The sequence below is a fragment of the Salmo salar genome, chromosome 18 (assembly GCF_965601325.2).
Source record: "Salmo salar chromosome 18, fSalSal1, whole genome shotgun sequence".
NCBI lineage: Eukaryota > Metazoa > Chordata > Actinopteri > Salmoniformes > Salmonidae > Salmo > Salmo salar.
This window is the reverse complement of record NC_138308.1, coordinates 14,110,413-14,137,968: the sequence shown is the minus strand read 5'-3', so window position 1 is coordinate 14,137,968 and position 27,556 is coordinate 14,110,413. Positions and strand designations below refer to the sequence as shown.

Genomic DNA, 27,556 nt, shown 5'->3' with positions numbered 1-27,556 from the left:
TCAGAATAATAGCAGAGAGAATTATTTATTTCAGCTTTTATTTATTTCATCACATTCCCAGTGGGTCAGAAGTTCACATACACTCAATTAGTATTTGGTAGCATTGCTTTTAAATTGTTTAACTTGGGTCAAACGTTTCGGGTAGCCTTCCACAAGCTTCCCACAGGCCTCCTTGCTCGCACACACTTTTTCAGTTCTGCCCACAAACTTTCTATAGGATTGAGATCAGGGCTTTGTGATGGCCACTCCACTATCTTGCCTTTGTTGTTCTTAAGACATTTTCCCACAACTTTGGAAGTGTGCTTGGGGTCACTGTCCATTTGGAAGACCCATTTGCGACCAAGCTTTAACTTCCTGACTGATGTCTTGATATTTTGCTTCAATATAGCCACATAATTTTCCTTTCTCATGATGCCATTTATTTTGTGAAGTGCACCAGGCCCTCCTGCAGCAAAGCACCCCCACAACATGAGGCTGCCACCCTGTGCTTCACGGTCGGGATGATGTTCTTCGGCTTGCAAGCCTCCCCCTCTCCAAACATAACGATGGTCATTATGGCCAAACAGTTCTATTTTTGTTTCATCAGACCAGAGGACATTTCTCCAAAAAGTACAATATTCGTCCCCATGTGCAGTTGCAAACCATAGTCTGGCTTTTTATTGGCGGTTTTGGAACAGTGGCTTCTTCCTTGCTGAGCGGCCTTTCAGGTTATGTCAATATGGGACTCGTTTTACAGTGGATATTGACACTTTTGTACATGTTTCCTCCAGCATCTTCACAGAGTCCTTTGCTGTTGTTCTGGGATTGATTTGCACTTTTTGCACCAAAGTACGTTCATCTCTAGGAGACAGAACGCGTCTCCTTCCTGAGTGGTATGATGGCTGTGTGGTGCCATGGTGTTTGCGTACTATTGTTTGTGCGGATGAACGTGGTACCTTCAGGCGTTTGGAAATTGCTCCTAAGGATGAACCAGACTTGTGGAGGTCTACAATTTTCTTTTCTGAGGTCTTGGCTGATTTCCTTTGATTTCCCCATGATGTCAAGCAAAGAGGCACTGAGTTTGAAGGTAGGCCTTGAAATACATCCACAGGTACACCTCCAAATGACCCAAATGATGTCAATTAGCCTATCAGAAGCTTCTAAAGCCTTGACATCATTTTCTGTAATTTTCCAAGCTGTTTAAAGGCACAGTCAACTTAGTGTATGTAAACTTCTAACCCACTGGAATTGTGATACAGTGAATTATAAGTGAAATAATCTGTCTGTAAACAATTATTGGAAAAATGACTTGTGTCATGCACAAAGTAGATGTCCTAACCGACTTGCCAAAACTATAGTTTGTTAGCAGGAAATTTGTGGAGTGGTTGAAAAGCAAGTTTTAATGACTCCAACCTAAGTGTATGTAAACTTCCGACTTCAAATGTATGTGTAAAGGGTTTTGCAAAAGTCCATTCCCTCAAATTACACCAGTACACTCACCTCAGCAAAAAACCTTCGGTTTTGGTTATGCTGCCCATCTGAACCGACATCTAGATGCACACAAGGAGGAGAACGCATTCGGCTACGAGACTTGTGGGAAGAGATTCTGTCTGTAGAAAGAATTTCCACCAACCCTCCAAACTCAAGTCACACATGATTGTAAAACACGCAGAGTGTCCCAGAAAGACACTGACCTGCGCAGCCTGTGGAAAGATATTCTATCATGCCTTTAGCCTCAAGCAACACGTTTACTCACACAGGGGAAAAGCCACACCCTTGGGATGTTTGTGGTAAGCCATTCAGTCTCTGTTGGAATCTCAAGGAGCACCATATTGTCCACCCAGCTGAGAACCCATACAAATGTGCCGCCTGTGGGAAGGATTTGGGTTCACGGATGTCACTCTCCAGGCACAGCAGTATTCACAGGTGAAATGCCCTTGTGGAAATAGACTACGTCTCTGCCAGTTATGAAGACTCATCATAAGACACACAAAACAGAAGATGAGGACTGCTCACACTGATGTAGAAGCTTGAAGAAAACCCACAGGCAGGTCCACAGTTTGAGTAGTAATTGTTTTAGCTTTTCAGGTGAAGATATGTACAGTAGGCCTAGTATGGGTACTGAATATGAATACTGATATGTATGATACAGAGTGTTAAATTAGTCAATCATTTACATTACCAAAAGTAAAATAAAGTTAATTGTTTATTCAATTCAACCTATGTATATTTACTTGGGCCGAAGTGCATGCCAATAAACATTTGAATGAATTATTATTACACATACTTAAATACAGTTGATGTATTTTCAAACAGGTCTTTTTATTTCAATATCCTACTTTTAGATAGCTGTTTGACTAATTGTATTGCTGTTCTCTCACAGAAAAAGGTATCTCGCTGACATTGCTTTGCTTAGCCCTATATGCCTCATCGTGATGGCTTGAGTGGGTATTGGAAATGCAAAACACCAGCACAGTTGCCCTATTTGGTTAATGGTTCTTAAGATTCACATTAATATCTAGTTGTGTATTTTATGTCTAGTTTAAGCCTTAAAAACCCTGCTTAATCACATATAATTCCCACTTAATGGTTCCCAAACCATATAATTGCTTATCCTTCTTGTTCCACATTGTAGTCTAATGGCCCACTGCCTTTAATCTGATATTGTTTTGAGATTACAATGTTTTTGAATAGCAAATAGGCTAGTAGATTTCCAAATGAAATTGTATTTTGGTTTGGGCTAAATAATGGTTTATTTATCCTGTAATATTAATCCCATGATTAACAACATCAACAACAACAGCTTTAATATGATAAATAACACACATTTCCAAACAATAGTTATAAACAAATACTACTCAGATTGATTATAACATGATAAGGTGGGTCAAAAAATCCTGCATGTGAGTAATGGAGAGAGTTCGTCAAACAGTGCTGTTGTTCTGTTTCTGTCTGCAATCCAACAAGCAGAATACTTACGTTTACATATTAGTTATTTAGCAGACACTCTTATCCAGAGCCACTTACAGTTAGTGCATTCACCTTAAGATAGCCAGGTGAGACAGCCACATATCTCAGCCATAGTAAGTACATTTTTCCTCAATAATGTAGCTATCAGCAAAGTCAAGTCGGAAAAGGTCAAGTGTGAGTTCATGAAAGGCAAGGGTGTTAGTATATATATTTTTAAATGTCATTATGTTATGTTTATCTCCACAGCCTCATCAATATAGAATACCTCTGAATTGTAGCAAACATACAAAAACAATACAGCTAGGCCACACAGGCTGAGTAACTCAGAATAATATTATTCAGTACAATTACAACCATTGTATTAGTATTAGACCATTGGTTCACTGAACATGACCAATCAGTGGTCACATTATGTGAGTGATTGCTTTTCCCATGGATTGAACAGATTAGCAGTAGGGAGAAAAACAAAACACAAAGAGATTAGAGACACCTCATTTTTAAGAATGAGGGGTATTAAATCTATTAAAATGTCATCAATCAGAATTTATCCCACAAATCCACAAGTCACTTTCATACCTTTACATCCCCTCGCCCAAACTAGACTACAATCATATGATGGTACTATGTTAGAGCATTATAGAAAACAGGGCAAATAATCTGGCCTTTTGTTGGAATTGTCTGCTAATGGAAAACAGTGTTCGTTTATAGAACTGAATTTAATAATAATATCTGTTGTTGTTTTGTCAAGCAGGAACAGCCTGTCAAATGTTTGTTTTACTCCGTTCACAAGCATTCATCTTTTATGGTGTGTTTTTATATCACATACATCATTTATAAAGAGATTATGGGCCTAAAGCATATTTAGTAGATAGGCCTATGCAGTGTGTTGATGAAAAGTTTGTTTCTGTCTAAATTGGACAGGTTGGTGTTTTTTTTTAATTATTAAACTACAAATGAACTATTCACTTTGGTTTAATTAGAATTCATACTATTAATACAAGATCTGGAAATTATTGTCCGTATCATAATATATTAGTGTATTTTAGACATTATGACTATTGCCAAACCCAATAGTTTCATATTTCAACTGGGGATTTGAGTAAACAGTCTAATGTTATCACACACTGAAGGGAGAGTTGTTGTTGAACAATGTGTTGGAGTGTGTTTGCAGGTTACATTGAAACTATTGCATTTGTTTTCCCCTAATCCAGATGATGGGATTAAGATTTCATTCAGGATTAAATAAAAATATAATTTCACCCTTCTGTATGGTCCTCTAGGAGGCAGCATCATTCTTGAATTTGAGAAACATGTAATAACAAAGTAGTGGCCAATATGAAAATATTTTAAGAGTTTAAATTGAAAAGTTATTTTTTAATTATAGGGGACTACAAGAGATGGTGATGAAAAATTCAAAGGAAAATGTACTATCACACATATGCTGAAATTCAATAGGCTAATCATGATTTATTTCACACGTATTGTTTTTAATATGAGTTTTGACATGCCTTCTATGTACCACAATCTACTAAGACACATCAATACATGAAATAGAAACATTTAAAAACACATACACAGACCAAAGAATAAGTAATACCTGTCTTGGCAGCAGAGAGAATGTTTAGCAGTTTTAAAGCACATTTCCTGCAATTCTATGCATTTTGACATGGCTAATGCTCTGTTATTATGCTAAAACATTATAACAAAATTGTCTATCTTTTATTTTGTTTACTATAAATTCTCAGATTATAGGCTATTATTAAAACATACATAGGTCCCTTAGCTTTTCTATATACTTTCTATTTGGTTTTAGTGGTTTAAGTTTACACTGAACGCGTTTTTCCATCCCAATTTTAACTATTCTTTTTTTTACTTATTGGGGTTGCAATGCACGAAAAATGTCCCGACTCCCGACCCACAGTTTGTGAAACAGTGGGCTAGGCTACACTTTAGTGATAGTGAGTGCTGAAACTAACTGTCCTCTGTCATGAACACTGAACTTTACATAATACATTTTCATCAACGACTTGTTCCCACCCTTTCTGTACCACCCCAAGGAAACTTGAAAGAAAAGGTTCCGGCTCTGTTCAAGTTCTGCGTGCAGCAGGGGAGCAGAATATGGCTGCACATAAAAACGGGAGTTTGATACATATAATAAATAGAGCCAGTGTTTTGTTCAAAAACGGCAGCTACCGAAAGAGAATTTTATTGACCTCTCTGAAACCTGTTCAGTGTCAGAGGCGAACAGTCTCCAGCATCGGCGATAAGAACACGAACTTGACACCGCACTTGAGCTCAAATCTCGCTGGATGGTCATACAAGGAGTTATACGAATTGTCTGTGAATGATCCGGAAACATTTTGGGGATCAATTGCTAAAGAGAGGCTTACATGGAATAAACCATTCGATCAAGTGAGGGACTGCGAAATTACTAGTGGGAAAATCAATTGGTTTCTTGGGGGACAGTTGAACGTTTCTGGTAAGAATTGCCATCCCCTATTATTATTATTATTATTATTATTATTGACTACACTGTAAATATTGACTACCCCATTGCATAACAGCATTTACTCAGCATTCTACATAGACTGGAAGTGCGTGCTCAAGCCTTATTTTCTTCTAGGATTAAGTTGATATTGTTTTAGTTTGTGTGGATCTTGTTCAGGTTTGCGAACTATGTTTAATGTACATTATGCTTACTGGACACCCCCCCCCCCCCCCCAAATACTGGACAGTAAGTTACATTAGTTCATCCATTCATCCATTTAATTGGCAGTGAATTGTTTGGATGTGCATGTTGCCAAGCATCCTGACAGAGTCGCCCTGATCTGGGAGAGGGATGAACCTGGGACGGAGGTAAAGGTCACCTATAGGTAAGTTCATGCCTACGCACGGACCTTCGACAGGGTGGGGGACTATTATAACATAATACTTATCTTGGAAAGCTTAAGATATATGATGTAGATGAGAGTTATCTGAATGAACTTGTCCACATCATTCAGCAGAGGAGCTGAAATCTATACTGATCTGTGCAACAGAGTAGGAGGTATAAAATCAAACTGCTTCACATTCCACACTGATGTTAACCAGAGATGATTGCCTCCAGATGTAGGGTCTTCATCTCAGCCTGTTTGCTACAGCATGAAAATAATCCTGCTGCAACAGGAAATGTGAATTATTAACCTCAAATACACTACAGGTTGAAAATGTCCTGCATTGCAGGACGTTTTCCTGCAACAGGGTAATCAAATGAAGATCCTACATCTGTATCCTGTAAAAACATAATCAAGTATCCATCTTAGATTCAGTTTTTTTAGTTTATGCTATACTGTAAAGGGTAGGAGGAAACATGGCAGAGATTCAGCAGTAATATCTAAATATTTACAATATTCCAAATAGTTCTCTAGATATGCACAGTGAGATGTTCAGCTGTGCCAAAGAAGAACTGGATAAGAACCATGTTCTGGATATGCATGGATATATTGTTAACTTGAATGTTGTATAGTACATAAAGAGCATGACATTTAACCTTTATTGATACAGGGAATACCAATTGATACCAGGGTCTCTTTTTCAATGATGTCCTGTGTTACAACAATCAGCAAATCATGAAGGCTTAAATACTCCCATTACAATTTGCATTATGAATGAGACACCATATGTACTTTATTGTTGATGAGATTAAATCATAAGGAGGTGCTGTTGAAATTGCAAAATCATTTTTGGTTTGGGTGTCACAGTCATTGTCTAAGGTGGTAGTGTGAGATTTCAAAATGAGGCCTTTCTGCAATAACGACTAAAGCTGCTTCCTGGATCAGATTGTAAACAGGAAGTTGTGGGGTGTCCAACTGAATGTTCATTAGACACGAAACTGAAAGTGTACTGGAAGGTCATTTCAGTGCTCCCAAAAATTATTCATCAGAGTTATCCATTGTTCAATGCCTCAAAGAAGCCTCAAAGTCAGTAATATACATCTTCCTATATGGCTTGCAAGGAGTAGGGATTCAAAGTAGTTCTCAAAGACTCTCATCTTACAACAAAATACTTATTCGGCTGTCCCCATAGGAGAACCCTTTTAAGTTCCACGTAGAACCCCTTTGGGCCCTAGGTAGAACCCTTTTGGGTTCCATGTAGAACCCGCTGTGGAAAGGCTTCTAAATAGAACCCCAAAAGGTTCTACCTGGAACCAAATAGGTTCTACCTGGAACCAAAAATGGTTCTTCAAATGCTTCTCCTATGGAGACAGCCGAAGAACCCTTTTAGGTTCTAGATAGCACCTTTTTTTCCTAAGAGTGTACACTTCAGATAGTGTTTGATGGAATCAATACAGAATACATACCTTTACTAACTTACATACGCAACAATAGTTGAGGTAACTGCTGCTCCAAGTAATAGCTTCTGTCAACTTTTCTAAAGGGAGCTACTTGAGACTACCTGCCGCCTAGCCAACACCCTGAAGAGGCATGGGGTCAACAAAGGTGACCGGGTGGCCATTTATATGCCAGTGTCGCCCATCGCCGTGGCTGCCATGCTTGCGTGCGCTCGTATCGGTGCTGTGCACACGGTGGTGTTTGCTGGGTTCAGCTCAGAGGCCCTGGCTGGGAGGATTCAGGATGGTGAGTAATACTGGGCCTGGACTCATGTTTGACTGAGATGAACTCTTTAGAAATGCTAGGTCACCATTTTTTATTTATTTTATTTCACCTTTATTTAACCAGGTAGGCCAGTTGAGAACAAGTTCTCATTTACAACTGCGACCTGCCCAAGATAAAGCAAAGCAGTGTGACAAAAACAACAACACACAAAGAAACGTACAGTCAATAACGCAAAATAAAATAAAAATAGAAATATCTATGTACAGTGTGTGCAAATGTAGAAGAGTAGGGAGGTAAGGAATAAATAGGCCCTAGAGGCGAAAATAATTACAATTTAGCATTAATACTGGAGTGATAGATGTGCAGATGATGTATGTGCAAGTAGAGATACTGGGTTGCAAACGACCAAGAGGGTAAGTAATAATATGGGGATGAGGTAGTCGGGTGTGCTATTTACAGATTGGCTGTGTACAGGTACAGTGATCGGTAAGCTGCTCTGACAGGTGATGCTTAAAGTTAGAGAGGGAGATATAAGACTCCAGCTTCAGAGATTTTTGCAATTCGTTCCAGTCATTGGCAGCAGAGAACTGGAAGGAAAGGCGGCCAAAGGAAGTGTTGGCCCCGGGGATGACCAGTGCGATATACCTGCTGGAGCACGTGCTACGGGTGGGTGAAGCTATGGTGACCAGTGAGCTGAGATAAGGCAGGGATTTAGCTAGCAAAGACTTATAGATGACCTGGAGCCAGTGGGTTTGGCGACGGATATGTAGTGAGGGCCAGCCAACAAGAGCATACAGGTCGCAGTGGTGGGTAGTAAATGGGGCTTTGGTGACAAAACGGATGGCACCGCGATAGACCAAATCCAGTTTGCTGAGTAGACTGTTGGGGGCTATTCTGTAAATGACATCGCCGAAGTCAAGGATCAGCAGGATAGTCAGTTCCACGAGGGCATGTTTGGCGGCATGAGTAAAGGAGGCCTTGTTGTGAAATAGGAAGCCGATTCTAGATCCAATTTTGGATTGGAGATGCCCAATGTGAGTCTGGAAGGAGAGTTTACAGTCTAACCAGACACCTAGGTATTTGTAGTTGTCCACATATTCTAAGTCAGAACCGTCCAGAGTAGTGATACTAGTCAGACAGGAGGGTGCAGGCAGCAATCGATTGAAGAGCATGCACTTAGTTTTACTAGCATTTAAAAGCAGTTGGCGGTCACGGAAGGAGTGTTGTATGGCATTGAAGCGCGTTTGGAGATTTGTTAGCACAGTGTCCAAAGAAGGGCCAGATGTATACAGAACGGTGTCGTCTGCGTAGAGGTGGATCAGAGAATCACCAGCAGCAAGAGCGACATCAATGATATATACAGAGAAAAGAGTCGGCCCGAGAATTGAACCCTGTGGCACCCCCATAGAGACTGCCAGAGGTCCGGACAACAGGCCCTCCGATTTGACACACTGAACTCTATCTGAGAAGTAGTTGGTGAACCAGGCGAGGCAGTCATTTGAGAAGCCAAGGCTATTGAGTCTGCCGATAAGAATGCGGTGATTGACAGAGTCGAAAGCCTTGGCCAGGTCGATGAAGACGGCTGCACAGTACTGTATTTCATCGATGTCGGTTATGATATCGTTTAGGACCTTGAGCATGGCAAGTTGCTGCAGGGGGTGCTGAGATGTTGGCCAGAGTAGGGGTAGCCAGGTGGAAAGCATGGCTAGCTGTGGAAAAATGCTTATTGAAATTATTGGTTATTGTAGATTTATTGGTGGTGACAGTGTTTCCTATCCTCAGTGCAGTGGGCAGCTGGGAGGAGGTGCTCTTATTCTCCATGGACTTTACAGTGTCCCAAAACATTTTGGAATTAGTGCTACAGGAAGCAAATTTCTGTTTGAAAAAGCTAGCCTTAGCTTTCCTAATCTCATGGTCCAGTTGGTGACCCAAGAATGCATTTCAAGGACGTTTGTGTTTTGTATACAGATGCTCCCTTTAAAGCCCAAACATGACATTTGAATGGTTGACTGAACACAAGGGAAGGGCACAAGGGAAGGGCACAAGGGAAGGGCACAAGGGCATTTCAATTGTGCATGCATGCAGCTATTCAAGTTCAAATAAAAAATGAGAGATTTTCGAGGTTGATATCTGTAATCATACAAAGCTGACATAATACTTAAGCTTTGCGCCTTTAAATAAAGCGTAATCATAGAGTTTACAGGAATTTCAGCTTTTCTATTCAAAGGCACAAGACAACTGTCTGATAGTTAAACAGGACATAGCTCCAATGGCCATTACCCCTAAAATGGCTTGACTGAATGGCTGCCAAGTTCTCTGCACTCCCAAGTGAGTCATTATGCATAGAGCAATGTCAGATTTTTTAAATTGAACATTCTCTTGGCCATTGTTTCTGGGATACACCAGTCATCAAGTTTCTTCCCCTTTTTTCCAACTTAACTCCAGTGAGAAACTAACCTTGTTTTCTTCAAATGTTACTAACATCATGAGACCAGGCAAGGGTTGTTTCATTTCAAGCTGCATTTTGCGGTCAGACAGAAACTAGGCCAATTTAGAAAGATCAAACACAAGGCCAGCAGTTTAGGACACAAACTGAAGGATGAGACAGAAAACTAGGAGCAACGTGTCATCTCAAACCTTTATAACATGTACAGTACAGTACTGAGTGTACAAAACATTAGGAACACCTGCTCTTTCCATGACATAAACTGACCAGGTGAATCCAGGTGAAAGCTATGATCCATTATTGATGTCACTTGTTAAATCCACTTCATGAAGGGGAGGAGACAGGTTAAATAAGGACTTTTAAGCCTTGAGACATGGATTGTGAATGTGTGCCATTCAGAGGGTGAAAAGGCAAGGCGAAAGATTTAAGTGCCTTTGAATGGGGTATGGTGGTAGGTGCCAGGCACACCGGTTTGTGTGTGTCAAGAACTGCAGCACTGCTGTGTTTTTTATCCTCAACAGTTTCCTGTGTGTGTCAAGAATGGTCCACCATCCAAAGGACATCCAGCCAACTTGACACAGCTGTGGGAAGCATTGGAGTCAACATGGGCCAGCATCCCTGTAGAATGCTTGTAGAGTCCATGTCCTGATGAATTGAGGCTGTTCTGAGGGCAAAACGGGGTGGAACTCAATATTTGGAAGGTGTTCCTAATGTTTTGTACACTCAGTGTATACCTCAAACAGAACCAACAGATAGCAATTAGGCCTATTGACATCTTGAAAGTGTTAGAAGTTGCTTGCATTTTCTCAAAGTACTTCATATTCTCAATTAGACTGTGTAGTGATGTGTCCGCATGATCTCAGATCTCTCAGACTGTGTTCCCCATCTCCCTGCAGCCCAGTGTAAAGCTGTGATCACGTGTAACCAAGGTGTGAGGGGAGGTCGGTTCATAGACCTGAAACCTACAGTAGATGCTGCAGTGAAGAACTGCCCCACTGTCCAACATGTGTTTGTGGCCCAGAGGACCGCTAACCCAACTCCCATGGGCAAACTAGACATCCCATTGGAGGAGGTAAAACTTGTTCTTCATACTTTTTATTGTGCCATGGAGAAGGTAATAATGAGTCTGAGTAGCGGGAGAAGCCAGTGGCAGTCCTGTAACGGGATCAGTTTGCATTGCAGCCAAGCTCTGCTCACAGATGAAGTGGTGAACTGAAAGAACCGTCATGTTAATATCTGTTATGAAAGATCTATTTATTTGTCTGTCATTTCATCTGCCATTGTCACTGACGAGATTAAACACCTTGAGGTGTTTTGTTTTTAAGTACAACCTGTGTACAGTACCATTGAACAAAGTACATAGACAGACCTACTATGAGAGTAGCATGATGACATAGCACACATTTAACTTGAAGCAAATCAAGTGTAATTCCACTGCATTTAGTAATTCCACTGCATTTAGTAATTCCACTGCAAGAAACATTCATATCACCAAACCATATCTCCAGTCTCCCACTCTTTTCCTCTCTGTCTCAGGCGATGGCCAGTGAGTCTGCACAGTGTGCTCCAGAGCCAATGGGCAGTGAGGAGATGCTTTTTATGCTCCACACGTCAGGCAGTACAGGCAAGCCCAAGGGCATTGTCCACACACAGGCTGGCTATCTGCTCTATGCTGCACTGACTCACCAGGTATGTCTTCGGGTTAACCCCTCTACGGAATGCTTCTTACTTTAGAGAAGCAAATGCAGGTATGGTGCCTTCCTTAAAATGGTGATGTGGCAGAAAATATGCATTTGTTTAGCTGATAAATAGAACCAACTATAAAAGGAGGAGGAAGGCCCAATTGCTGTGTTGTCTGAGAATGTTTTGATGAGGGCTACAGAAAGTGGGCTACAGACAGGGCAGTTTGAACAATATAAATATTCTGCCACATGGTTTGGCATAGCTTAGATCAGAACAATGAATTCAGTGTTCCCCTTTCGTGAGAGAAGCCCCATTCCGTATTCTGGGTCAAAATTACCCCCCTTTGACTGACAAATAAAAACATCTGTTTTCTCCCTGCTTTTTGATGCTGGTGAGCATGTTGTGCTTGGTGGGATTGACAGACACAAAGCTTACATGATGTTAGTGATAATAATAGAATGAAAATACAGCTATCAATCTGCACGAGATGTGCTGCTAATTTCTAAGTAGCTTACCAGCTCAGACCCAAACAGACGTTTGGCAATTGCTCGCACTGTCTCTTTTTGGCATGTTGGCTGTTTAGATTCAAATAACAGACAAAGCTGCTTTATATCTGTATCCCCCTGAAACAGACTGGGCCTCTTGGGACCATGCCAAAGAGAGACCTGTTGCTGTTGCCAGGCTGTTAAGCAGTTCTGCTCAGAGAACTATCAATGTGGCAGCCATGTTGTGTGGGAAAGCCTGTATGTGTTAGTCAGAATTTCGCAATCTTGTAATTTTGATGATTTCATTGTCTGGAAAAGTACAGCATTGCTCAATGGACCTTGTCTCTAACCTTACGTGTTCTTGTTCTTGCAGTATGTCTTCGACTACCATCCGGGCGATGTGTTTGGCTGTGTGGCAGACATTGGCTGGGTGACAGGTCATAGCTATGTGGTGTATGGTCCTCTGTGTAATGGTGCCACCACTGTCCTCTTTGAGAGCACTCCTGTGTACCCAGACCCCGGTGAGCTATAACAGTACAAGTACAAGGGGTGCACCCTGACAATATCTGATTGACATAATCATCCACTATTAATCATTAAGATGTGTCTACAACTGTTACATTGAGACAGAGGATACTTTGGCAGGAGGCTTTGACACCAAGCATCAAAGTTCGTTCTTTCTTTTCTGGTGCTTTTTACTCTCTTGTCCTCTTTACCAGAGGTCATAGAGTTATACAGGCCTTATCCACAGAGAGATAGCCAGGTGACTTGTTACCAGCTGGGTGGGTGTCACAGCTTTTGGCAGTATTGGAATACTTATTCACTGGGTTAGGGGCAATAAGGGACAAAAATCATTATTGTTTTTGTTTCTATAGACAAGTTAGAAGTTCTATATTATTTAGGCATGTGTTAAGATGTTGAGAAAGGGAAGTTCTGTTGCTATGTGTGCAAGAACTAATGTATAACTATTACCGTAATACTCAATATTTTTCTTTCTATAACACACGGATAAATTGTATATGTAGTGTTTGGGACAACAAGAAAACCTTAGAAATATGAATAAAGTGGATCACTGTAGTTGTAACTGGCTTCGCTGGCATTTCTCCAGTGTTGAGTGACTCATTAACTGTCTTCATGACAATTTTGTTCTTTGTTTATTACCATGGCTTGTCGACTGAAGGAGTGCTTCAAAGTGTTATAAGTTAATTGTTAAGGTTTGCTATAAACTTTGTAGTGATATGACATTGGCCTATGCCCGCTATAGCCTTGGCATAATAGGACATTTCCTGTCCTTGTTTCTGTGTCACTATTTAGTGGGTTATGGAAACAGGAAGGATATATTTTGCTGATATTTGCGTGTGTGTGTGTATTCCTTTACCATAATGACCATGTGTCTTTGTCCCCTCAGGGCGATACTGGGAAACAGTGCAGCGACTGGGCATTAACCAGTTCTACGGTGCTCCCACTGCCATCAGGCTGCTGCTGAAATATGAGGAGAGCTGGGTAAAAAAGTATGACAGGTCCTCCCTCAAGACCCTCGGCTCTGGTGAGAGACTAGATCAGTGCCCCTCTGCATAATCATTTGACAATGAGCACACAGTTGATTCTACCAGATGAATTAAATAACTGATCAACTCTTCTGTATGCAATTGAGTTGCATAGTTGCAACTCAATTACAAATTGAAAGTCAGTGGCTTTGCGCATTATGGAAACTTGACTTGATTCCAGTGGTTCCTGTCGGTGTTACAATGACCTTAATAAACAATTCATCTCAGAGTTCTTGGCTATAGCTACCATCACATTCATAGGCCAACATTATCATAAGTCATGTCAGTTCAAAGCATTTCATATCTTTATTATTATTGTCTTATTACTGAAATACTCTATCAGTAAAAAGGTAGCCCATTATCTAAATAATACAGAATGTATATGCCTAGAGTACATTTCACAATATCTTAAACTAGCTCTGAGTGTGCCCAGAGCTGGGTGTACTGTATTGAATGTACCTGTCTTCTTGCAGTGGGGGAGCCTATCAATCACGAGGCATGGGAGTGGTTCTACAACGTGGTGGGAGATGGAAGATGCCCCCTAGTGGATACATGGTGGCAGACAGGTAACATCAGGGCGGCTGAATGTCTTGGCCAAGGTTGTCTGATGTGGTAAATGCTTCAACTTTAATTGCCTTAGTTTAATTGTGCATTATAAAATCTCCTCAGTCTTTTAAAGAGTCTTTAACATTTTTTATTGCACTACCATGTAGGACATCATAATACACTACATTACATGACATGGAACAAAGGGCTTATCAAAGACATATAAAATCAGGTCAAGTTACGTTTGTTAGGAGGGGACAATCATGACTTGAAAAATCATACATAAGCAAGTTTATTTTCTGCATCAAATGAATGCTAACGTCTGTGCTCTTATGTTGCATGCTGGTGGAGGAGAAAGCTCTGCCTCTAAGGCGCATCTTGATTTGTTATGGTGGTTTCTGTGCTGATCTAGACAATAAATCTGTCTGATACTCGGTTTATTGGTGGCTTAACCCTAATTTGCGATTAGCACAAGGTACATCTGCACTGAAAATGAATTAAAATAATCCCCCCCTCAACCCCAACACACTTACCCCCTTCTCCCCGACTCTCCCAACCGCCAGCGGGAGGAGGCTCTCCAGTGAGGGCCTGGCAGGAGTGAAGTGGGGAGGGTCATGACCTAATTCCTCGAAAATCACTTTCTGGGGTTTTCTCCATGGGCGTATGTGCTAAGTCTTTTGAGGGGGGCTGGAGAGTGGGGTTCTTCCAAAGGCTTAATATCAAAATGAAGTGTAATTTTCTTGTACAGTACTGCAATTCCTTTTTTATTAAGGTGATTATCACTTATTACTAATTTGCCATAGCCACAGGGGTTCCACCCTCACCCCTCTTCCCCATCAGCAAAACATAGACAATCTGTAGTGCAGCCAGACTTAGGTCAAATGCAGTACATATCAACTACTCTCCAATATGTCAGTTGCACATCCCTTTAACCCTCCTTATTGCACTTCTCCATGCATCTCCTGTTTCTCTCTCTCTGTCCCCAGAGACGGGAGGTGTGTGTATTGCTCCAAGGCCAGCTGAAGAGGGTGCTGAAATTGTTCCGGCCATGGCCATGAGGCCCTTCTTCGGCATTCAGCCTGTTCTCATGGAGGAGAAGGTGATCTGTCTGTGCTGAATTCAAATCAATTCAACTGTCTTGCTTTTTCAGAATGAAATGGCCAATTTGTATTTTTTTTTTTACAGATTTTACTTAAGAGAAAACTTCAGAGAAAAATATCAAATGTATTTGTCCTATGTTCATCATTAAGGCACAACCTTAAATGTTTTCCCTTCCATTTTTGTGAATCAAGTCCTTGTGAAATGTAGTCAGTGGTATTACCACATTCTCCTCTGACGGCATTCTGGGACTTTGGACTCTCGTTCTTTAGAAGCAATAAAAAGTATAACAATTCAAGCTGGACCATGTCCAACTGCTCCAAGGAAATTCCACTCTTCCACTCCTCAACTGTGTGACCTCGTTCTCCGTTCAAAAGTTGAAAACAAGTTAACAATCACAAGGTCACCGGGTCGGAATACCAGGGTGCATTCTCAAAGCATGCACAGACAAACTGGCTAGTGTCTTCACAGACATTTTCAATCGCTTCTTGTCCCAGTCTGTAATCCCAACGTGTTTCAAGCTGACCACCCTCGTCCTTGTTCCCAAGAGCTCCAAGGTAGCCTGCCTAAATGACTACCACCCTGTAGCACTCAGATCTGTAATTATGAAGTGCTTTGAAGGCTGGTCATGACACACATCAACACCATCATCCCAGACACCCTAGACCCACTCCAATTGACATACCGCCCCAACAGATCCATAGATGACACAATCTCGATTGCACTTCACACTGCCCCTTCCCACCTGGACAAGAGGGGAAATAATTGTGTGAGAATGCTGTTCATAGACTACAGCTCAGAGTTCAATACCATGGTCCCTCCAAGCTCATCACCAAGCTAGGGACCCTGGGACTGAACCTCTGCAACTGGATCCTATACTTCCTGGCGGGTCGGCCCCAGGTGATAAAGGTAGGCATCAACACCAACACCAGAGCACGCCCCCATCCATATTGACGGAGCTGTTGTGGAGCAGGTCGAGAGCTTCAACTTCACTAAGAACTTCACATGGTCCACACACACACACACAGTTGTGAAAAGGGCATGGCAGCACCTCTTCCCCCTCAAGAGGCTGAAAATATTTGGCATGGGTCCTCGAATCCTCCAAAAGTTCTACAGCTGCACCATTGAGAGCATCATGACTGTCTGCATCACCGCTTGGTATGGCAAATGCACCGCCCTTGACCGCAAAGTGCCATAGAGGGTGGTAGGAACATCCCAGTACATCACCCGGGCCAAGCTCCATGACATCGAGGACCCCTATACCAGGCGGTGTCAGAGGAAGCCCTGAAAAATTGCCAAAGACTCCTGATATTGGTACTCCCTGTATATAACTCTACATTGATCTGGTACTGGTACTCCCTGTATATAGCTCTACATTGATCTGGTACTGGTACTCCCTGTATATAACTCTACATTGATCTGGTACTGGTACTCCCTGTATATAGCTCCACATTGATCTGGTACTGGTACTCCCTGTATATAGCTCCACATTGATCTGGTACTGGTACTCCCTGTATATAGCTCTACATTGATCTGGTACTGGTACTCCCTGTATATAGCTCCACATTGATCTGGTACTGGTACTCCCTGTATATAGCTCCACATTGATCTGGTATTGGTACTCCCTGTATATAGCTCCACATTGATCTGGTACTGGTACTCCCTGTATATAGCTCCACATTGATCTGGTACTGGTACTCCCTGTATATAGCTCCACATTGATCTGGTACTGGTACTCCCTGTATATAGCTCTACTGGTCTGTACTCCCTGTATATAGCTCCACATTGATCTGGTATTGGTACTCCCTGTATATAGCTCCACATTGATCTGGTACTGGTACTCCCTGTATATAGCTCCACATTGATCTGGTACTGGTACTCCCTGTATATAGCTCTACATTGATCTGGTACTGGTACTCCCTGTATATAGCTCCACATTGATCTGGTACTGGTACTCCCTGTATATAGCTCCACATTGATCTGGTACTGGTACTCCCTGTATATAGCTCCACATTGATCTGGTATTGGTACTCCCTGTATATAGCTCTACATTGATCTGGTACTCCCTGTATATAGCTCCACATTGATCTGGTACTGGTACTCCCTGTATATAGCTCCACATTGATCTGGTATTGGTACTCCCTGTATATAGCTCTACATTGTACTGGTACTCCCTGTATATAGCTCCACATTGATCTGGTACTGGTACTCCCTGTATATAGCTCCACATTGATCTGGTACTGGTACTCCCTGTATATAGCTCCACATTGATCTGGTACTGGTACTCCCTGTATATAGCTCCACATTGATCTGGTATTAGTACTCTGTATATAGCTCCACATTGATCTGGTACTCCCTGTATATAGCTCCACATTGATCTGGTACTGGTACTCCCTGTATATAGCTCTACATTGATCTGGTACTGGTACTCCCTGTATATAGCTCCACATTGATCTGGTACTGGTACTCCCTGTATATAGCTCCACATTGATCTGGTATTGGTACTCCCTGTATATAGCTCTACATTGTACTGGTACTCCCTGTATATAGCTCCACATTGATCTGGTATTGGTACTCCCTGTATATAGCTCCACATTGATCTGGTACTGGTACTCCCTGTATATAGCTCCACATTGATCTGGTATTAGTACTCCTGTATATAGCTACACATTGATCTGGTACTGGTACTCCTGTATATAGCTCCACATTGATCTGGTACTGGTACTCCCTGTATATAACTCTACATTGATCTGGTACTGGTACTCCCTGTATATAGCTCCACATTGATCTGGTATTGGTACTCCCTGTATATAGCTCCACATTGATCTGGTATTGGTACTCCCTGTATATAGCTCCACATTGATCTGGTACTGGTACTCCCTGTATATAGCTCTACATTGATCTGGTACTGGTACTCCCTGTAATAGCTCCACATTGATCTGGTACTCCCTGTATATAGCTCCACATTGATCTGGTACTGGTACTCCCTGTATATAGCTCCACATTGATCTGGTACTGGTACTCCCTGTATATAGCTCCACATTGATCTGGTATTAGTACTCCTGTATATAGCTCCACATTGATCTGGTACTGGTACTCCTGTATATAGCTCCACATTGATCTGGTACTGGTACTCCCTGTATATAGCTCCACATTGATCTGGTACTGGTACTCCCTGTATATAACTCCACATTGATCTGGTACTGGTACTCCCTGTATATAGCTCTACATTGATCTGGTACTGGTACTCCCTGTATATAACTCCACATTGATCTGGTACTCCCTGTATATAGCTCTACATTGACCTGGTATTGGTACTCCCTGTATATAGCTCTACATTGATCTGGTACTGGTACTCCCTGTATATAGCTCCACATTGATCTGGTACTGGTACTCCCTGTATATAGCTCTACATTGATCTGGTATTGGTACTCCCTGTATATAGCTCCACATTGATCTGGTGCTGGTACTCCCTGTATATAGCTCCACATTGATCTGGTACTGGTACTCCCTGTATATAGCTCTACATTGATCTGGTACTGGTACTCCCTGTATATAGCTCCACATTGATCTGGTACTGGTACTCCCTGTATATAGCTCCACATTGATCTGGTACTGGTACTCCCTGTATATAGCTCTACATTGACCTGGTATTGGTACTCCCTGTATATAGCTCTACATTGATCTGGTACTGGTACTCCCTGTATATAGCTCCACATTGATCTGGTACTGGTACTCCCTGTATATAGCTCCACATTGATCTGGTACTGGTACTCCCTGTATATAGCTCTACATTGATCTGGTACTGGTACTCCCTGTATATAGCTCCACATTGACCTGGTATTGGTACTCCCTGTATATAGCTCCACATTGATCTGGTATTGGTACTCCTGTATATAGCTCTACATTGATCTGGTACTGGTACTCCCTGTATATAGCTCCACATTGATCTGGTACTGGTACTCCCTGTATATAACTCCACATTGATCTGGTACTCCCTGTATATAGCTCTACATTGATCTGGTACTGGTACTCCCTGTATATAGCTCCACATTGATCTGGTACTGGTACTCCCTGTATATAACTCCACATTGATCTGGTACTCCCTGTATATAGCTCCACATTGATCTGGTACTGGTACTCCCTGTATATAGCTCTACATTGATCTGGTACTGGTACTCCCTGTATATAGCTCTACATTGATCTGGTACTGGTACTCCCTGTATATAGCTCTACATTGATCTGGTACTGGTACTCCCTGTATATAGCTCCACATTGACCTGGTATTGGTACTCCCTGTATATAGCTCCACATTGATCTGGTACTGGTACTCCCTGTATATAGCTCCACATTGATCTGGTACTGGTACTCCCTGTATATAGCTCTACATTGACCTGGTATTGGTACTCCCTGTATATAGCTCCATTCTAGTGCATTTTATTACTATTTAATTTGTATCATTATTTTAAAACTCTGCCTCGTTGGGAAGGGCTCGTAAGCAAGCATTTCACGGTAAAGTCTACACCTGTTGTGTTCGGCGCATGTGACAAATAAAATTAGATTTTGATTTGAACTGGTCTTTTAAAGCACTAAGTACTGTACATTAGACGCTAATTGTGGGACAGTTAAATGATGAAGAGGAAGTGTGTGTCTGGGGATCTCTCTGGAGCTGTTGTTAACACCCCCCCCCCCCCCCCCCCCCCCCTCAGTATTACATGTGGAGCCTCTAGTTTTCGTCCCAGTGTTTTTATCTTTAAAACAGAGAGACTTAAGGACAGAGAAAGATATCTTTCAGTCCAGAAATCCCTCCAGCTTGAACCAACGTGTCCCTGTAGTAGATGGGTCACACCCGCCTTATCGCCTTTCACATTGCAATTTAAACTAGCCAGCATATGCTTCCCTTTCCTTGATTAACATAGTTACAGGGCTTTGTTGCAGTGGTAACGTGACCTCGAAACTTCATTTCCCCTCTCTGTGTCTTTTACTAGTAATATCAGTAAACAGTAAATCTACACGCAGTACTGTATAACCTGCATGCACTGAATTTCTATGTATTGTTGTTAGCTATGTGTTTTACTGTAGAGGTTGATCTTTATGAACAGACACATTCTTATTGTTATTATTGTTGTGACATGCTTGCTGCGTGATTTTTTTAAATGCACTTGTAATGTTTGTGTTTACATTCAATACTGATTTGTTTTATTAATTCAAATGTTTTAATGTGAGGGAACCTAATAAGTTATTAAAATGTTTGATTCATTTTCCTTTTATCACCAACAGGGTAAGCCTATATCAGGAAATGATGTCAGTGGAGCCCTTTGTATTGGCCAACCATGGCCTGGAATGGCCCGGACCATCTTTGGGGACCACAAGAGATTTGTGGATGCATACTTCAAACCATATCCTGGTGAGTTGGCCTAATTCCGTTTCCCTGTGAGATCCTCTCGATTTTTTTGTTTATTTTATATCACCTTTATTTAACCAGGTAGGCCAGTTGAGACCAAGTTCTCATTTACAACTGCGACCTGGCCAAGATAAAGCAAAGCAGTGTGACAAAAACCACAACACAGAGTTACAAATAAACAAACGTACAGTCAATAACACAAAATAAAATAGAAAAATCTATGTACAGTGGGTGCAAATGTAGAAGAGTAGGGAGGTAGGCAGTATATTGGCCCTAGAGGCTAAAATAATTACAATTTAGCATTAATACTGGAGTGATAGATGTGCAGATGATGATGTGCAAGTAGAGATACTTGGGTGCAAAAGAGCAAGAGTGTAAGTAATAATATGGGGATGAGGTAGTTGGGTGTGCTATTTACAGATTGGCTGTGTACAGGTACAGTGATCGGTAAGCTGCTCAGACAGCTGATGCTTAAAGTTAGAGAGGGAGATATAAGACTCCAGCTTCAGAGAGTTTTGCAATTCGTTCCAGTCATTGGCAGCAGAGAACTGGAAGGAAAGGCGGCCAAAGGAAGTATTGGCTTTGGGGATGACCAGCGCAATATACCTGCTGGAGCACGTGCTACGGGTGGGTGTTGCTATGGTGACCAGTGAGCTGAGATAAGGCGGGGATTTACCTCGCAAAGACTTATAGATGACCTGGAGCCAGTGGGTTTGGCGACGGATATGTAGTGAGGGCCAGCCAACGAGAGCATACAGGTCGCAGTGGTGGGTAGTATATGGGGCTTTGGTGATAAAACAGATGGCACTGTGATAGACTACATCCAGTTTGCTGAGTACAGTATTGGGGGCTATTTAAGTTTTCATAACTGTGACCTTAATTGTCTACCGTCTGTAAGCTGTTAGTGTCGTAACGACCGTTCCACAGGTGCATGTTCATTAATTGTTGATAGTTCATTGAACACGCATGGGAAACAGTGTTTAAACCTTTTACAATGAAGATCTGGATTTTTACGAATTATCTTTGAAAGACAGGGTCCTGAAAAAGGAACATTTCTTTTTTTGCTGAGTTTATATACTTTATTTTAGTCTAGGCTCATCCTATATAACTACTGCTTTACACAACTTTTTTTATTCATATGCTGTCCATAATGTCTATTTACACAATTATACACTGAGTGCACAAAACATTATGAACACCTGCTCTTTCCATGACCAGGTGAATCCAGGTGAAAGCTATTATCCCTTATTGATGTCACTTGTTAAATCCACTTCTATCAGTGTAGATGAAGGGGATGAGACAGGTTAAAGGAATGTGTTCTTAATGTTTTGTACACTCAGTGTATACAGTATATTTATTTATATTTTGGATTCATTGTTAATTCTGATATTTCTTAATTATTTTATTTAAATTTGTGTGTATTGTTAGGTATTACTGCCCTGTTGGAGCTAGAAACATAAGCATTTCGCTGCACCTGCGAATAACATCTGCAAATATGTGTACGTGACCAATTAAATTTGATTTGGATTTGATTTGAGATAGCAGGGCTAAAAAATAATAGCAGTATATTTGTCTAACACGGCAAACAGTGTTGACAATGTTAAGATAACGATTACTGAGAGACCTTAGGTCACTGTATTACCCAAGGGTGAGCATTGGAGTTGATTCTATTCCAGGTCATTACTTCACTGGGGATGGAGCATATCGGTCTAAAGAAGGCTACTATCAGATAACTGGGCGTATGGATGATGTTATCAACATTAGTGGCCACCGATTGGGTACTGCTGAAATTGAGGATGCCCTGGTAAGAACTAACACACCTAGCCTATTTGTTACATGAATGGCAGCTGTCCGTTCAGTTAACTCACTAATAAAATCAATATCATGATTATGTGAAAGAGAGTCACTGTACTGTTGTTGTCAATGGAGATTTCTTATACATTTGTTGAATGGTTGTCTTCTGTCGTTTAGGATGAACACCCAGCAGTTCCTGAGACTGCAGTGATTGGTATTTCCCATGATATCAAAGGAGAGGGTAAGAATACAAATCTAGACATACAGTGCGAAACCTCTATCATCCCACATTAACACGCACAATACACATTTGTTACAGTATGTATGTGAATTGGATATTTCTGGAGCTTTGAAATGGCTTCTAAACCGTTGAATAACAGTACACCAGGAAATGGAAAGCTTCTTAGCTTTGAGTCAACTCTCTCATTGAATCTAGCCACTGTTCCCCTGTAGTGGAATAGGCACTAGCCTTCAGGTGTGTCAATACTAGTGTGATATACCCAAAACTAAACGAACAGCCTCTTAGTACGATTTGTTACTGAGGTCAATGATTAACCCAGAGAAAGTCCTTAGAAGTTTGTCCTTGGTAAACTCTTGACACTCAGCACCACCTTGTGGCTATAAAGGGGAATAACAAGGAATATGTGGTGTTTTTCATGAGATTAAACCAACCCACATACTAACTAAAAGATCAAGATTGCTAAAATTACATATGTATATATCTATGTACACTGAAATGACATGTGTACATCTATATGACTATCAAGTGCATTGAAGTTTATTTACAACTTGCAATTCATAGTTATTGGCACATTCTATCAACGCTTTGTTGCATCTTTTCCTTCCCTTGTACAACAGTTCCCTTTGCCTTTGTGGTTTTGAAAGAAGACCCTTCCCTGAACCACACAGCAGTCGTTAAAGAGCTGAGAGGCCTGGTGGCCACTAAGATAGCAAAGTATGCTGTCCCTGACCACTTTCTGGTGAGGATATTCACGCTGCTTGTGGTTACTAAACTGTGCATTCCTGTTAATCAAGGCAGTATGTGAAATTGCTGTTGTTGGAAGATCCTATTATATGGAAGTGGAATTTGTTTTAAACTAATAATAGATGGTTTCTTTCATCGATCTGTCGTTTGACCTTTTTCAGGTAGTGAAGAGACTTCCCAAGACACGCTCTGGGAAGATCATGAGGAGAATCCTGCGGAAGGTGGCTATGGAGCAGACAGGAGACCTGGGCGATGTGTCCACTCTGGATGACCCATCTGTTGTCACAGAGATCATCAAGGCCCATGCTCAGTACAAGAGCCTGACATCTCAGAAGAAATCATGAAGTAGGCTTTATCACTGCTAAGACGTTGTGTTGGCAACTTGGCACTGGTCACTTGAGTAACAGCTCACTTCACTCACTCCATTCTGAATTTTATACTGTGCTGAAGCTGAGTTAGTTTTATGACCACAGTCCTTCAGTTGTTCACTATGTATGGCTCATTTATATAAGACACTCAAGATACACAGTGCACCCCTTTCTTTCCCTTAAGAATCATTATCGTAAGGTTCTCTCTCATGAGTAATGAAGATTATCAAATGCACAGTATTTTTTTACTTTGTTTTTTTAAAGAGCCACGCCGATTGGCACGGGTGTTTTTCTGTTGCTCATTAGAAAAACAAGATTTCAGTCTTGGATGTATGTTTCCTGACCGTTGTTCAACCCATGTGAGTGGGCAAATGGACATTTTCAAATCAAAACACAACCTTCATTTATTTACCTGTTGTGATGCACGGATGTTCCAAACTCTCTTTTAGAAGAGACGGACTTTATGAACAAAATGATCAGATTTATACTTTGTAGACATATTTTGACACTCGAATAACTTACTCATATAGATGCCATATAGTTTCTTACTCATATAGATGCCACATATGCAGTTTTCAAAGGGATTCTTGCTTTTTAAAGGCAGTTCTCTTTAAAGCTGCAATATGTAAGTCTAAGAAGTGGTATATCTGTTCTTTGTGCGCTATTTCTATGCTTCCCTTCTTAAGTTTCATTTTTGGGTCTTTTAACTTTCAGTTTTGTACACCAGCTTCAAACAGCTGAAAATACAGATGGTAAAATTACTCTACACTATACCTGCTTGTTTTGTCACATCAACTGAAATTAGGCGAACAATTAGAATTTTAAATAAGAAAAGGTGCTGTAAAGAATTATGAATAATTCCTCCAGAATAATGGTGTTTTATATATGTTATCTTTATTAAGGTCCCATTTTAACAAATGTTATGAAATAAAAAGAAAGGACGTGTTCACTTGATTGAAACATTTGCTTGAGAATTACTTTTTTTCCAGAATTATTCTTTATAATATCAATGCCATATTGAAATTATAACAGAATGAATTGACTTTACGTTGTAAATTCTTACAAAAAAATAAAGCAACTAACAAAAATGAGGACTGTTTTTTTGCCTTGTCAATTGCTGTTGCATATGTATTGCATATATACGAAATAACATATCTAAGAACTATTTTGCAGTCCTTATTAGTGATTATATTAATTCACAGAAACAATCATTTTTGTTCAATTCCATGACATTAAATGTTTTTCTAGTCTAGGTTGGAACTGTTGCTGTTAAAATACAATACATCTTTTTTATTCTGAACTGGAATAAACTGATTGATCACATCACACAGATATAGACCAGAAAAGGACTGTGTCTGTGTGATGTGATCAATCAGTTTATTCCAGTTCAGAATAAAAAAGATGTATTGTATTTTAACAGCAACACTTTCAACCTAGACTTTCTTTCAACAATAATTTCTACAGTAGGCCTGATCATTTTTCATCTGTACTGTTACTTAGGGTTGCACTATCAAAAAGCCTGTGTGTGTGTTCTGTTATTCATCTGTGTGATGTGATCAATCCGTTTATTCCAGTTCAGAATGAAAATGATTTGTATTTTAACAGCAACAGTTACAACCTAGACAGATATGTTAAGTGTTTTAATTGGGGAAAATAAACATTAATAGAAATTTATATGGATATTTAATTTCATTGTTATTTGTTTTTGTCTACAGTTGTGGCCAAAAGTTTTGAGAATGACACAAATATTAATTTCCACAATGTTTGCTGCTTCAGTATCTTTAGATATTTTTGTCAGATGTTACTATGGAACACTGAAGTATAATTACAAGCATTTCATACGTGTCAAAGGCTTTTATTGACAATTACATGAAGTTGATGCAAAGAGTCAATATTTGCGGTGTTGACCCTTCTTTTTCAAGACCTCTGCAATCCGCCCTGGCATGCTGTCAATTAACTTCTGGGCCACATCCTGACTGATGGCAGCCCATTCTTGCATAATCAATGCTTGGAGTTTGTCAGAATTTGTGGGTTTTTGTTTGTCCACCCGCCTCTTGAGGATTGACCACAAGTTCTCAATGGGATTAAGGTCTGATGAGTTTCCTGGCCATGGACCCAAGATATCAATGTTTGATTCCCCAAGCCACTTAGTTATCACTTTTGCCTTATGGCAAGGTGCTCCATCATGCTGGAAAAGGCATGCTTCGTCACCAAACTGTTCCTGGATGGTTGGGAGAAGTTGCTCTCGGAGGATGTGTTGGTACCATTCTTTATTCATGGCTGTGTTCTTAGGCAAAATTGTGAGTGAGCTCACTCCCTTGGCTGAGAAGCAACCCCACACATGAATGGTCTCAGGATGCTTTACTGTTGGCATGACACAGGACTGATGGTAGCGCTCACCTTGTCTTCTCCGGACAAGCTTTTTTCCGGATGCCCCAAACAATCGGAAAGGGGATTCATCAGAGAAAATGACTACTACAGTCTTCAGCAGTCCAATCCCTGTACCTTTTGCAGAATACCAGTCTGTCCCTGATGTTTTTCCTGGAGAGAAGTGGCTTCTTTGCTGCCCTTCTTGACACCAGGCCATCCTCCAAGTCTTTGCCTCACTGTGCGTGCAGATGCACTCACACATGCCTGCTGCCATTCCTGAGCAAGCTCTGTACTGGTGGTGCCCCGATCCCACAGCTGAATCAACTTTAGGAGACGGTCCTGGCGCTTGTTGGACTTTCTTGGGCGCCCTGAAGCCTTCTTCACAACAATTGAACCGCTCTCCTTGAAGTTCTTGATGATTCGATAAATGGTTGATTTAGGTGCAATCTTACTGCCAGCAATATCCTTGCTTGTGAAGCCCTTTTTGTGCAAAGCAATGATGACGGCACGTGTTTCCTTGCAGGTAACCATGGTTGACAGAGGGAGAACAATGATTCCAAGCACCACCCTCCTTTTGAAGCTTCCAGTCTGTTATTTGAGCTCAGTCAGCATGACAGAGTGATCTCCAGCCTTGTCCTCGTCAACACTCACACCTGCGTTAATGAGAGAATCACTGACATGATGTCAGCTGGTCCGTTTGTGGCAGGGCTGAAATGCAGTGGAAATGTTTTGGGGGGATTCAGTTCATTTGCATGGCAAAGAGGGACTTTGCAATTAATTGCAATTCATCTAATCACTCTTCCTAACATTCTGTGAATATTAATATTTGTGTCATTCTCAAAACCTTTGGCCACAACTGTATATTGCATTTGTTTTAGGCATAAGGGCAATGAAATGTACACATATTTATGTATAGTTGCATATTTTCCTAAGCTTGGGCCCCAGGAAAACACAACATTTCTCATACCGGTCCAGGCTGAAAAAGTTTAAGAACCCCTGTCATAAAATATAAAGTGCTGTTTTTTGCCTCTTACACTAGTGTTATACTATGCTATCATATACGGGTATATGTACAATACTATCATAATGTGATCTTGCAGACATTGATTCAGCTTTGATCTAACTTTATTTAACAACCATCATTCGCCAGAGTAGCCTGTTCTTTAAATCTTCTACATCTGCATTGGTTGCTGTTTGGGGTTTTAGGCTGGGTTTCTGTTTAAGCACTTTGTGTCATCTGCTGATGTAAAAAATGGCTTTATAAATACATTTGATTGATTGACGCT

The 27,556-nt window shown here is 40.9% G+C and overlaps 1 protein-coding gene across 1 annotated transcript; it reads left to right on the top strand.

The window, feature by feature from the left end:
- The first annotated feature begins 4,950 nt into the window (after nt 1-4,950).
- acss1 (acyl-CoA synthetase short chain family member 1) lies at nt 4,951-24,991 on the top strand. The gene is made up of 14 exons (XM_014154066.3): nt 4,951-5,428; nt 5,726-5,822; nt 7,366-7,565; nt 10,887-11,062; nt 11,527-11,679; nt 12,532-12,679; nt 13,567-13,704; nt 14,179-14,271; nt 15,238-15,350; nt 20,630-20,756; nt 22,430-22,557; nt 22,725-22,788; nt 23,406-23,527; nt 23,694-24,991. Exons 1-14 carry the CDS (start codon nt 5,068-5,070, stop codon nt 23,874-23,876), a joined length of 2,103 nt encoding a protein of 700 aa, XP_014009541.1. The 5' UTR covers nt 4,951-5,067; the 3' UTR covers nt 23,877-24,991.
- The last annotated feature ends 2,565 nt before the right edge of the window (nt 24,992-27,556 follow it).